Below are 14,338 nucleotides of genomic sequence, written 5' to 3'. Positions count from 1 at the left end.
TCAGGTCATGATCTTAGGATGGTGGGATTGGGCCCTGCATCAGGCTCCACACTCTGTGAGGAGTCTGCTTCTCTCCCTGTTTTCTCCCTCTACCCCTCCCCACCCCCCAAATAAATAGATAAGTCTTTTTTTTAAAAAAAGAATCTTAGTTTTTTAGGTGATGGATATCTTAGGAGCAGTCAATTCTTGGTGGTTCTACTACTTATTCTTTAGTTTGTGAATGATCTGTCACCTTTTTTTCTTCATCACCCTTTTGCCTACATAATAACCTTTGTAATTCTAATATAGAGTCAGCTACTAATGACAAACAGGTACCCTTGGTTTTAAAAAAGAAAAGGTAAGATCTTTGAGCTCGCGGAGTGGACACCATGAGCAAAGCTCACCCTCCCGAGTGAGCTTTCAATTGTCATTGAAATTAAATGGTGGCAGGCATGTCCAAGGAATATTGCGGGGGTTCGATCCGTTTATGAATCTTGTGATAGATGAATGTGTGGAGATGGCAACTAGTGGGCAACAGAACAATATTGGAATGGTGGTAATATGAGGAAATAGTATCATCATGTTAGAAGCCTTGGAGTGAGTATAAACAATGGGTGTGTTCATCAGAAGAAATCAACTGCTTCCACATGTCCCCTCCAAAATACCTGTTTTACTACAATATAAAAATCAGGTCGTGTGCATTTTCATACTGAACTTTTTTGTTAAATAAACTTTTGTAATAGTCAAAAATGCTTTCTCAGACATTCTGAACGTAGAAAATTGAGTATTAGCCCTTATTCTAATTTTTTCTAACGTGAATTGTTCGTGGTTGAGATTGATTTGTTCTGAAGCTTTTATGCATTAATATAGAAGAATCTGATTAAATGTGAAAAAAAAAAGAAAAGGTAATAGAGCAATTGGGTGAAATAAGGTCTTTTGAATGATTTGTTGTAAAATGCCTACACGTTAAAACCAGACTAAATCTGGGCTTCACCACTCTATAGCTCTGTCGTGAGTAGGTGGCTTACGTCACAAAACCTATTTCCTAATCAAACACCACCAGTGTCATAAGACTTAAGTGTTAAATGAGATGTGCCCACTTTTTAACATAATGCCTGGAGTGTGATGTGTGCGTGATGAATAGTAGTTGATATTATCTATTTTCATTTTTGGACATTTTTATCAAGTTACTGTTGTGCAAGGTACTTTGCTGTGTGTAGGAAGGGGCCAGAAAATAATAAACATGCTCCTTGAAAGCAGAGATATTCAAGTATATTCATATAATGGCTTATCATTGATCATAGGCTTCTTGCCTATAAATTCATACCATAGAACTTATACAGTAAATACAGTATTTTGGTTTCTTAGCTAAAAAGTTTGGACTATCACACTCTATAGTACCATTTTATTTATAAAAATTTGAAGTGAAAGGAATCTAATTGCTTATTTCTAGAAATGCTATAAAAATTGTTTGTGGGCAGGCCTGTCAATAAACCTAGAGCATATGTAGCTGATAGTTTGAATTCTATTCCCCCACTTAATTGTCCACCTAGCTTTTATATTTACTATTTCTTTTACAGGAATGCCTTTATTTTGATAAATGGAGGGGTGTATGTGTGCATGTTCTCAAAAAGTTTTATTCCAGCAGGAATAAATTTTTCCTGATTCCGTTAGTCTGGTTTGCCATCTGTGATTTTTCTGTACTTCTCTACTCTTTGGTTCCCACTTTTGTCTGCACATTTCCTTATTGTCCATCTCAGTAATTTTTGTAAACTATTTAAGTAATGATCTATGATTGCCTTTATTCTTAACATTTTGGTCTATCCATTCTTATTTATTTATTTATTTAACTTTTTTTTTAAGTAGGCTCCACACCAAGCATGGAGCTCAATGCAGAGCTTGAACTCATGACCCTGAAATTAAGGCCTGAGCTGAAATCAAGAGTTGGATGCTTAACTGACTAAGCCACCCAGGCGCACCCATTCTTCTTTTTTTTAAATAGCAAAATGAAATATATAGAACATAAAAATATTTATTCTTGAAACTCCTTTCTTCTTGGGTTGGTTAATTTAGTAGGCCAGTAAAAGCAACAAGGACCCAGATGCAAAGTGGCCTGTTTGTTTTGATTAGCTCCCTGCAAGGTCCCAAGTTGGCTGCACGTCCCATGCAGGTGAACACATCCCAAGGGGAAAAAAGTATTTCTCATGGCCTGTATCTTTTAAAAGAGCAAAGAAATTATTTCCACAAGCTTTCCAACAGACTTGGCCTTACCTCTTATTGGTCAGAACATCATTATATGCTCATTTCCAAACCAGTTATTCTCAAAGAAATTAGAATTACCTTGATGGGCTTACCAAAATTGGAGCCAACTTAGGTTTTTGTTGGCAAGATAAAAATAGAAACTAGTTAAGCATAGTCATCTGCTGCATAAACCATTCTAATGGAGTTGCTGGATGGGTAGATTAAATAGGAACGAGTTTCACAAAATGATGTAGTACTGTACTCTATAAATACAAGGTAATGTTATTAGCTGGAATTCTACTTAATTTTATAACTTTTTGACTAACCATAAGAATATCAAACAGATTTATGATGCCTTTTTCTAAGAAGGTAAACTGTGTACAAAATGAAATATTAAGTGCCCCAGGATTTTATATGTAAATAATATTATCCTGGAACCTTGGTATATAGCTCTTACATAACACCTCATACTTGCCCCCCAACAGCCCCCATTATTTCTGGAATAATGAAATTGCCGTATAGTGCATCAATCAGTAGCAATTTAGAGAGGACCTTGTAAAATGGAAGAAACAGAACTGGGCCTCGGTGTTGTGATTTGCCACTGCAGTGTTCTGTAGCATGGAGGAGAGACTGCTGACTCATTAGATCAGATGGTTGCCTGTGCTAACTTTCTGGATTTTTCCCCTTCTACAGCAGGGTTTTGTTTTGTTTTTAATTTTTTACAAATATGGGTGGAAAACCCTACAATTTGTGACTATAGGAATCTTAGTTGTAAATTGCATTTACTTTTTATCCTCAAAGTAGGAATCAAGTGAGTAAAGGCAAAGTTTATATATAATCATTGAGTTGATTTCTCTGTGAGTCAACTATGTTTGCCACATTGTTGTTGTTGTTGTTGTTTTAAATATTTTATTTATTTATTTGACAGAGACAGAGCGAGAGAGGAACACAAGCAGGGGGAGTTGGAGAGGGAGAAGCAGGTTTCCCGCCAAGCAGGGAGTCCGATGTGGGGCTCGATCCCAGGACCCTGGGATCATGACCTGAGCCGAAGGCAGACACTCAACGACTGAGCCACCCAGGCGCCCCTGTATGCCACATTGTTTTAAAGCAAGCAGTTGTTTTTAAAGTGGGTATCATGCTTGGGGCGCCTGGGTGGCTCAGTCGTTAAGCATCTGCCTTCGGCTCAGGTCATGATCCCAGGGTCCTGGGATTGAGCCCCACATCAGGCTCCCTGCTCTTTGGGAAGCCTGCTTCTTCCTCTCCCACTTACCCCTGCTTGTGTTCCCTCTCTTGCTGTGTCTCTCTCTGTCAAATAAATAAATAAATAAAAGCAGGTATCATGCTTTTTTTTAAATGATGGAAAGCAACAAGAATAGGTGTATGTCGTAATAGGAAGGAGTTATTAAATAGCATATAAAACTTAATGTAGCATGAAATCATATGTTATTTTGGATATTATGAAGATTTGGGATAAGATTAACTTTCAGTGTAATGTAACTTGCAATATAATTTGCTTATTTCAAGTTAAAATGTTTCGGGATGTTGTCTTATACATCTTTTTTTTTTTTTTTTAAGATTTCATTTATTTATTTGACAGAGAGAGACACAGTGAAAGAGAGAACACAAGCAGGGGGAGTGGGAGAGGGAGAAGCAGGCTTCCCGCAGAGTAGGGAGCCCGATGCAGGGCTCCATCCCAGAACCCTGGGATCATGACCTGAGCTGAAGGCAGACGCTTTAACGACTGAGCCACCCAAGTGCCCTGTCTTATACATCTTTAAAAGCCTATGCTTTTTCACATAGAGGCATAAGCATTAAATAATGAAACAGAAGAGTTTAGTGTGGAGTATTTTATTTCCACTATTTTCATAGATAACAATGAAGGGTGACTAATGGATACAAAGTAGTAGTATGTTGTACGACTGTGCTTATCAAACTGCCAAATGCTTAGCCCTATTCGGTGATTAAGTCAATATAAGTCTAATAATTTTTATTTTATTTGTGGAAAGGAAGCAATTTCATATTTATCTTTTAAAACAGATATTGTATATTAATAGAGTGCAAAACTTGCTTGGATTAAGAGAATGTACAAGAACATGCAAAGACATTTTTCTGGGGGTGCCTGGGTGTCTCAGTTGGTTAAGTATCCAACTCTTGATTCGGCTTCGGTCATGATCTCAGGGTCTTGAGATGGAGCTCTGCTTCAGGCTCAGTGCTGAACATGGAGCCTGCTTAAGATTCTCTCTCTCCTTCTCTCTGCATGCCTCCCCCGCCCCCTGCTCACTCAGAGAGAGAGAGAGAGAGAAAGCGCGTGCATTCTCTCTCTCTAAAAAAAAAAACTTTCCCTGCTTACAGTAGAAAGCTATAATATCCTGTTCTCTGTCAAGATTGGGAGGAGATAGAGGGGTATTTATTCACTGTTTACTTGTTTTTCTCCTACTGGGGTGCTTTGGTGAAAAAGCTTTAGAAGTACAATGGGAACCCTTATCTCAGTGCTGTGGGAATTGAAAATTTAATGTTCAAAAAGCTTATTACCTTGGAGCAGTCCATGGAAGTTTCTCAAAGTGTTTAAGTGTTAAGAAGCTGGAGCCAAAAACTTCCGGACCTGGAAAACTATTTTCCAACTCTATCAGAAAAAGTACTTTAGAAGTTAAATAAACTCTTAATTGGGACTTCTGTTCCTATAACTACTGATGATGGGTTCTAAGTTTTATGTTGAGGGACAAAAAGCAAGTTCTGGAAGAAACTAAGGCTTTGGTTGTATGGAGACCTGGTGTCTATGTCGGTTGCTTGACTTAGCCCAAGCATTGTCCTAAGTGCCCTACTTTCTAAAGCCACTTTTGTATTTCTTTCCTCCTTTGCAGAATAACTAGTTACAAGATAACTAAGAAAACAGGCCAAAGATCGTTGTGGTTCAAGTGAGAGTCTAAATTTTAGTTATCCAGGGAGTAATTATTCACTTTCTTCATTATTTGAGCATTTTGGGTTCTCTGGAATCAGATGCCAAAAAAGAGTCTATTGTATAAGATGTTGGTTAGGGATCAACACATGTGAAAGAAAGGGGGCAGACGCCTAATTGGGCAGAGAAGTTGAAATCCAGTTCAAGCCTGGAAAAGCCTTAGCTGACCCTGTGGGGAGATCTGGAGTGAGTATTACTTGTGAGAGTATCCCACATCTGGTTGACATGGCTGGGTCTTTATACCTCCGCTTTGCTTGGTCACCAGGTGCAGGTGGCCGGCGAAGGATGTGAATGTTGGCCAGGCAGCTCTCTGCATCTGAGGCCAACCCTGAAGGAGTGACAGCTGCTGGCTGTCCGCTGACAATACTCCCTGTCCTTTCTTGAAGGAGAATCTGGATGCTGCATCTCCCTGTCTAATTTGATAACACTGTTGCCTGGAGGGAGAGACTATTGTCCTTCCTACCATATAGGTTTGTTTAGATGCAAACGAGAGAAATCAGCCTAGTTAATTGAGGCAGAGAGTGCAGGGCTTAGGGAGCATGGGCATTGGAGTCAGACTGCTGAGGTTCAAATCCCACCTGTAAAGCTTGCCAATTTTGGGATCTTGGGCAAAGTTACTTAAATCTCCATTGCTTGGGTTTCCCATTTGTAAAATGGAAGTGGTATTAGTGGGTATGAAGTTATTAAGTAACTATTCACTGAGTGCTTATTTTCTTTGCCCAGGCACTGTTTTCTTTGCCCTCATGAAACTTGCATTGTAGGTAGTGACACAGATAATAAAAAAGTGAATTAAAAAGAAAAATTATATTCTTTCAGATAGTTGCTATGAAGAAAAGCAGGGTAAGAGCATTGAGGATGACAATGGGAGCAGGGGGACTATTTCTGGGAGTGAGGAAACACTTTCCAGGCAGGTGCACAGCAAGCGGAAAGGTTTGAGTTGCTGGAGCCGAGATTAAAATTTAACTGTGTTAAAACATCAAAATGGACAAAACTCCTGGGAATGCCTGCATTTTACATTTTGAAAACTCATGTTTTCATAATTTTCTTACTTTGTCCTGAAAGAAGCTGTTTTGGGGATGTATTTGCAACCACTTCTCTGCATGTAACATAATGGAGTAGAAAAAGCTAAGTTACACATAATCATTATCATATATTTCTCCTCTTAACATTGACTTTTTAAAAAGTAGAATCATCTTGATTTGCTATAAAAGAATATTAAACAGATGAATGCAGGTTTGTGGATCTGGTGAAAGCATCTCTAAATTTATAGAATTATTATTTAGGCTCTTAATTCTCTTATTAGTTTGATGTCACTGTTTCTATTGTCTGCTGTCTTTGGCATAAATTAAATAATATGTGCCTAAAAATAATACAGTTAAACTATAGAATCATTAGTTTCCATGGTGGCTAGAATTACTCAGCTGAGTGATAAACCCGCAAGGCAGCTGAATCATGAATAACCCCTTTGATTTCCACTCATCATTGCTCATACATTTGGAGGTTCTCACTGTTGTTTTAAAGGGAATGTATATAAATACTTATTTTAAAAAATCAGAACAGATACCTGTATTGCCTCATGAACTCTCTCCAGAATACCTTCATGAACCCTGGAAGATTTGAATCATCTATGAAGAAGCTCTACTGAATCATGTCTCCTTGTTTATCCTTCAAGACTCTGCTTACCCTGTTCTAAGTCATTCCTGTCCTGCCAAGTCCAGGTTTGATGCCTTTGCTTTATGCTCTTCCAAATCAGCCTGACAGCTCCTGTGAGAGCACATGTGTCACTTATTGTAACTACCTGTTTGCCTTTATATCCCACCAGGCCAGAAGTTCCTTGGGGGAGAGATGGTGTCTTATTACTCCATTATATTTTATATTTTCAACCTGTAACACATAGCACCTGGCACATCTTCGATGCTTAAAATCTATTTAGTTTTAAAAAATAAAGTTACGGTAATACACACTTAATAGCTAAGAAAAAAACGAGCCAAGTGCCTAGATTTGGTTCAAGTAACAGGAAGGTAGGAATATACTAGGTGCTTTTTGGAAATTAGGCAAGATTAGCTTGTATTAACAGAATACAGTTAGTAGTCATCACCATTACTTTTCTGTTAGGCTTACTTTTAGGCGCCATGAAACAACTCCATTAGATTTTACAGATGAAACTGAGCTTCAGAAGTTTGAAAGAATTTGATTTGCCTGAGGATGTAATTTATAAATTCAAACTCAATCTTTCTGACTCAAAAGTCTTGGTCTCTGTTTTAATTAAAAGAAGCAGCCAGGACAGATGAAATGGTACACTTCAGTTCTTACTTGCATAACATTTAGAATATTATTTTTTATTTTATTTGCTCCCCTTTAAAAGAAACATTGAGGAGCACCTGGGTGGCTCGGTTGGTTGAGCATCTGACTCTTGATTTTGGCTCATGTCATGATACTCTGGGTTGGGTCGTGGGATCAGGCTCCACGCTCATCACAGAGTCTGCTTGTCCCTCTCCCACTGCTCCCCACTCCCCCCCCACCCCGCTCATGTGCTCTCTCTCTCTCTCTCAGATAAACAGAATCTTTAAAAATAAATAAATAAAACAAACAGTGATATTTTGAAATCCTTCCAGAAAAGAGTAGCCTCGAGAGAGAAAGAGCTGAAAAAAATTTTTGAGAGTTAAAGGCACTACAGAGAATTTCCTTGGGAGAGGGACATCCTCTGTGTGGCTACAGTGGTTGGAAGAAATAGGGCCAGAGGGTAGAAGCAATGGAGAAGTAGATTTATGTGGGATATAAGACACTAAGGGGAGATTTTTTAAAAACAAAATGGCTTTTTCAACATTGAAGCCCTGCTTAAATAGTGGTATTACTGATGAAATTCTTGTAAGCATTTTACATTTCACAGGGAACATTCAACAAATTTGTAATTCAGTCACAACTGTGGGGTAGGTATTAGCATTATTACTTTGCAAATGAAGATACGAAGAGATTCTGATTTGTCCAGATCCTCCTGCAGCATGTCACTGGTAGAGCCAGGGTGTCTAAAGTCTGCTGACTCAAAATTTCATGCTATTTCCACTTTAATCGTCAGGTGACCATGTATCATGCATGCTATGTAGGAAATATCCGTATTTGAGGAAGAAGTTAGACTGTGATTATCACGTTGTCTTCTGACTTTGAAAATTTCTTTTTCTGAAGATTAAAATTTGACCTCATTTGTTTGTTCACTATTTCTTTGAAGGCTTTGCCCAGCCCATTTCCCAAAGAAATGTTTGTCATTAAGCTTTGTTTTTTTCGGGCGCCTGGGTGGCTCAGATGGTTAAGCGTCTGCCTTCGGCTCAGGTCATGATCCCAGGGTCCTGGGATCGAGTCCCACATCGGGCTCCCGGCTCAGCGGGGAGCCTGCTTCTCCCTCTGACCCTCTCCCCTCTCATGCTGTTTCTCTCTCGCTCACTCTCTAAAAAAAATAAATAAAATCTTTAAAAAAAAAAAACTTTGTTTTTTTTTTTGTTATCTAAGTGGTTTCTAGAAAAATTTGTTCTTTTTATATTCCAGTCTTTTGCAGTTCCATAGCTGCTTACTTAACAGTCCCTTTTTCTGCATCTTAAGGAAGCTGGAAAATCCTAGTAAACCAATTTCCCCTTTTCTTTACTTCCTCCCTCAACTGCCCTTATTCCAGTTTAATTTTCCTATTGAGAACACAACAATCTTTGTCTCTTTTATTGTGACACTTGTGACTGTGGTATCTGGTTTATTTTTTTCTTTCTAATTCAGTTCCATTGTTTCCAGTGGATATAAGTATACCCTACCCTTTATCAATAAATTACCAGCCTTGATAGTCTCTACCTATCACCGATGCCATGTTTAAGTTCTTGGTACTTTTCTTGACCCTTTGATCATATGCTTCTCACTTGCAAGTCTCCTGTATCTCCATGTGGTTTTCATCTTTGTTTTCACTCATACTTGTTTCTTTAATCACTCAGTTCTTCCTTGTTAGCCTTATCCACCATTCCCCTTCTGAAGCCACAGAGTGTATCAAGCCAGAACTCCACTGTTAATGACTTCATTGCTACACTCTCCTCCCCAATTCTTTTGTATCTTGGTTAATGGATTACAAATTGTGCCCCATGGAGTATATGTTTCCGTAGTGATCCTTCAGTGGCTCCAGAAAGACAAAAACAATACTCAGCCCTGCTTGAATTAATCCCCAGATCTCAAGGTTTGTTTTTCCTTTTTCTTTCTGTGTTCTTTCTGTCTGGACTCAACTTAGTCAGCCTCAAAACTTACTTTCCACTTACCTGTTCCCCTTACCTCATCCATATTGGTTTGCACTTGTCCCACATCTGAATCAATTTCTCCTCTGCTCCCAGTGTGTTGTCATTTTGGAAGGCAGCTGTGCTCCGCCACTATACTACTCATGCCCAGTGTGTTGTGATTTTGAACACTAAAGTCATTTTGCTTTATAGTACATTTGTTTAAAGCCAGTGAAAGCTCCTTTTATTCACAGTCCTTAGTCCCTAAGTTCCCTAAGTTCAGCACAGTGCCTTTTGAGGTAGGAGCTCAATAAACATTTAATAAATTGAATTCCATTGACACTCAAGCCATAAGTGTTTCCAGAGCTTTTCAACTTCTCATCTTGCCTGCATTCCCTCCCCTACTTTAATCTGTTAGTTGAATTAAACATCATCCTTCTCATAACAGTTCCACCTTGGTTGTTTCCTATTGTTTATAGGCTAAAGTCCACTTGGTATTCATTTCAAGACCTACACATTAGTCTGTCTACCTTTGCATCCTTATTTTTCACTGTTAACCTTAATATAACCTTTTATTCTGGTCAGACTGGTCTGTTAACTGTTCCTGCAAATTTTATTTCCATTCTTTTGTTCTTGTTATTTCCCCCACCTGGAATGCCTTTGCTGTCCTCCTTTTCGTAGTTTATGCTAATTCTACCTGACCTTCAAGAAGTCTTCCCTAAGCATTCTAATCTTTGTACTTTTAGTAAATAAGTGTGTATTATTTGGTACTCAGTTACATATTGATCTGTTACCCTTACTTTATGGTTGTTTGGGGACATTATTAGCTTTTTATACGCACATGTATTTTATCTCCCTTATTAAATTGCCAATAATTATTAAGTTAGATCAGCAATCAGAAATAAACTTTCTACTTTGACATCTGCAACCAGTTTTCTGTTTGGACTTGAATAGTTCATTCTTTAGGGTTTTTTTGAGATTGCACACCCATAAATAAGTTGAACTGAATTTTTTAAACTGCTCTGTGTTCTGCTTTAAAAAAAAAAGGAGAAAAAGGAAAATTGCTTCCAAAAAAATTATAGATAGATAATACATTAAAAATTTTTTTATTGTAAGATATAATTTGTCAGAAAAGTTATAAAGGTGGGTAAGATATTGTAAGATACCTGTCAGAAAAATTATAAAGATAGATAATACATTAAAAAAATTTTTTATTGTAAGATATAATTTGTCAGATGGTGAAGAGTGAAGCAGGGAAGGAGAGAGGTATGTTGCAATTTTAAGTAGATGGCCAGAGAAGCGCCTCAGAGAAGGCAACATTTAGACCTGAAAGAGGGATAGGAGTGGCTATCTGGGAGAAGAATACTCCAGGCAGTGGAACAAGTACAAAGATCCTGGGGCAGAATGTATATGTTTTTGAGAAATGGCAAAGAGTTCAGTATGTGTATCCAGAATGATTAGCTGGAGAGGAGCTTAGAGTGGTAGTGGCAGGGGGACAAGATGTTATAGGGCTGGATAAGCCATTGGAAAGACTTCATGTTGTTTATTATGCTCCTTGGTATATTCTCTGGAATACTTTGCATAGGAATATGTAATTTTGAATTTTAATAACTGTAGACCATCCAGGAATGAGGTACTTTAACCAAATTTTAAGAATTTTATGTTTTACGCTGAAAAAGTGGTAATAGCTCAAGAATAGACCGATGATGAGAGTTGACTACTTATGTCAGTTCTTTTGCTTTCAGGTTTGTAATTATAACTTTTTTTTTTAAACCATAGGTAAATTAACATGATGGATTTCTCCAAGCTACCCAAAATACTTGATGAAGATAAAGAAAGCACGTTTGGTTATGTGCATGGGGTCTCAGGACCTGGTAAGTAATATGTAATAATCTCTATAGTAAAGATTCCTAACTTCAATTAATGTCTTTTCAAGATTTTTTGGGTAAAATACACAGGTTTCTGTTTACCTGAATAAGTTCTATTTGTCCCTAAAAGATTTCATAGTTGCTATAAGAATGTGGTAATACCTTCATCATAAGAGCTTCTCTGGCATTCATTATCTTAATTTGATAATTATTGGGCACTAATTTGTGACATCCTATTTATTATGTAAATGTATAATTGGTGTTCAGAGTTTTAGATAGGTCTTGATTTCTTTTGTTAAATCTGAGGTAAAAAGGCTATATAAAGTTTTTAGTTTTTAGTATGTAATACCTTACAGATAATGGGCATTCAGTAAATATATGTTTATGTCATTTGAACTGAAATAATTTTTTTCGGAGCGTTTCTCAACAATATCATCCTTGGCTCTTTGTATATTTAAATTTCTCTGAACGTTAATTTCAGATATTGCATAACTAGCTATCTGTGGGAAAGAAGTTTTATGACGTGAGAGCAATGGAAAGCAGTTTAAAAACTTTGTTTATTCTGCCAAAACTTGGGGTATTGCATTTTAAATGATAAATCTCATTCTAGTATTCATTTTATTCCAACTGCAAAGTATGATTCACAGTTTTCCATAGGTAAACCTGCTCATTGATTTATAATCCTTCATGCCATGAATATTTTTCCTTATCTTTTTATAAACCTCATGCTATAGGCTTTTTTGTTTTAATCACAGTAGAGGTGATCACCTTTTTTCGGTGTTTATGCAAATGAAGTCAGTCAATCACAGTGTTTATTTCTCCCTATGAAGCTTCTATAGCTTAGAACTTGGTGTTTGAACATGAACTCATTGGCAAAAATACATTTCACTGTTTTCAACCTCTTGCCATTCTGAGAAACAGTTTTCCCCTTGATGATCAGAGGGGTCTTTAGGAAAGTCGGGCAACACTCAAGAATTTTTAGGGAAAAGACAAAAAAGAACACCATCAAAAGAGTTTAGGTAAAAATATTTTTCTGAAACTTGTAGTTAACTGCTCCTGGAACCTATTTATTATTCTTAAGTACTTAATAAAATGATAGAGAAATGGCATACTTTGGGGCTTATGAAATATGATTTAAAATTTTAGGGGCACCTGAGTGGCTTAGTCACTTGAGTGTCGAACTCTTGATTTCGGCTCGGGTCATGATCTCAGGGTTGTGAGATTGAGCCCGGAGTCAGGCTCCATGCCGGGTGGGGAGCCTGCTTTAGATTCTCTCTCTTCCGGGTGCCTGGGTGGCTCAGTTGCTTAAGCGACTGCCTTCGACTCAGGTCATGATCCCGGGGTCCTGGGATCGAGTCCCACATCAGGCTTCCCTTGCTCTGCGAAGAGCCTGCTTCTCCCTCTCCCTCTGCTTGCCACTCTCCCTGCTTGTGCTCTCTGTCAAGTAAATAAATAAAATCTTAAAAAAAAAAGATTCTCTCTCTTCCTCTCCCTTCCCCCCACTTAAAAAATAATAAAATAAAATTTTAGTTGTTTCTTTCATTTCAGTTCATCTGAATTATTCTTACATAGTAGATATAGAGGTAAATATTTATGAAATTAACAAATCTTCATTGTTCTAACCCAAGTTAATTAAATATTAATACTTTAATGGTTTCTACTTGAATATTACCTAATACATAGTTCTAATTAATTGTATCAGAAGGCTAAATATTAAAAATACAGTTGTTCCTACACATATCTGAAAATGTACGACTTTCCCTGCCTCCCAGAAAAATAACTTTTACTTACTAGACAACATGATCTAAAAGTAAGTAGAAATTCTGGTTCAGTATTTATAAGAAATAAGGATTCTTAATCAGGACTTCACCCAGTGGTGATGACTGATTATAAACATCCTTATGAAAGGATGAAAGGTCTGTGAAAAAAAAAGTATTATTATTTTTTAAAGATTTATGTTTTAGGTAATCTCTACACCCAGCATGGGGCTCAAACTCACAACCCCAAGATCAGGAGTTGCATGCTCTGCCAACTGAGCCAGGTGCCCCTGAAAAAAAATTTTTAGATGCATATGTGAGTTTTTCTAGGAAGAGCTGTCATTAGTTTATCAAAGGGGTCCTTGTCCCAGAAGAGTTTTAAGAACCACTAATATGAAGTGTTAGAAATGAAAATAAAGATGTTATTTTAAATATTATTTCTCAAAGGAACGGTGACAGCACAGCAAATTGATAATTCTGTGGCATTCTCCCATGCTACTAGCTAAAGCTCTTGTGCCAATTTTAGTTTAAAAAAATTTTATTGTTCCCAAATCCATCATTCCATGTTTTATAGCAACTTGTGTTGATCAAAATGTGTCTCAATGCTGCTAGCTAAGAGTTTGCCATATAGAACTTCAGATTTTTTGAAAAAAAGTTTTCATACATATTATGTAAATGAAATGAATAAGCTTTAGCCTAACATATTTATTTTGTTTACCTGTATATTGTATGCTAAAAATGCATATTTTTGTGAAACTGTATATATGTTTCTTAGCGGGTATTTTATTTTTCTTAATATGTGAGAGAGATGTATTATTGGATTAATCAGATATTTCAATTATCTGTAACTATTCACAGAATCTTAAGTTGCCAAATATTCATTTGTTCTTTTCAGTGGTTACAGCCTGTGACATGGCAGGTGCAGCCATGTATGAGCTGGTGAGAGTGGGCCACAGTGAGCTGGTTGGAGAGATTATCCGATTGGAGGGTGACATGGCTACTATCCAGGTGTATGAAGAGACTTGTATCCTTTCTTGGTTCAATTTCTTGCCACTTTGTACAAGTCAGAATTTAAGGATTTATGGCAGAGGTGGAAGCGGCAACAACCAATTGTATCAAAAGTATGAAATGTTGGGTGTTGTAAAGAAACCTGACTTACACAGGAATTTCAGAAAAGATACTAGGAATTAATGATCTTATTTTAAGAAATTAGTATTATCTTCTGAACTTTCATTGCTCTTACTATTTTGGTAGTTCACAAACACGGGAAACCAATTACAATTTTTCTTTTTTTTTTTT

At 37.2% G+C, this 14,338-nt stretch overlaps 1 protein-coding gene and 1 pseudogene across 2 annotated transcripts in view; both read left to right on the top strand.

Moving 5' to 3' along the window:
- ATP6V1A (ATPase H+ transporting V1 subunit A) overlaps positions 1 to 14,338 on the top strand; it is a 60,418-nt gene that overhangs the window by 18,030 nt on the left and 28,050 nt on the right. The window contains exons 1-3 of one of the 2 annotated variants that reach the window (XM_035000147.1): positions 6,659 to 6,894; positions 11,194 to 11,288; positions 13,935 to 14,063. In XM_035000147.1, the coding sequence (XP_034856038.1) occupies positions 11,204 to 11,288; positions 13,935 to 14,063 (214 nt within the window). In that variant the 5' untranslated portion in view covers positions 6,659 to 6,894; positions 11,194 to 11,203. Of the gene's footprint in view, positions 1 to 6,658; positions 6,895 to 11,193; positions 11,289 to 13,934; positions 14,064 to 14,338 lie in introns of those variants that run through there. The other variant, XM_035000146.1, reaches the window with a different exon arrangement.
- Positions 129 to 729, top strand: LOC118007094 (annotated as a pseudogene).

The sequence above is a fragment of the Mirounga leonina genome, unplaced genomic scaffold, assembly GCF_011800145.1.
Source record: "Mirounga leonina isolate KUSES-001 unplaced genomic scaffold, KU_Mleo_1.0 Mir_115, whole genome shotgun sequence".
NCBI classification, from domain to species: Eukaryota; Metazoa; Chordata; class Mammalia; order Carnivora; family Phocidae; genus Mirounga; species Mirounga leonina.
This window is presented reverse-complemented; position numbering and strand designations above follow the sequence as displayed.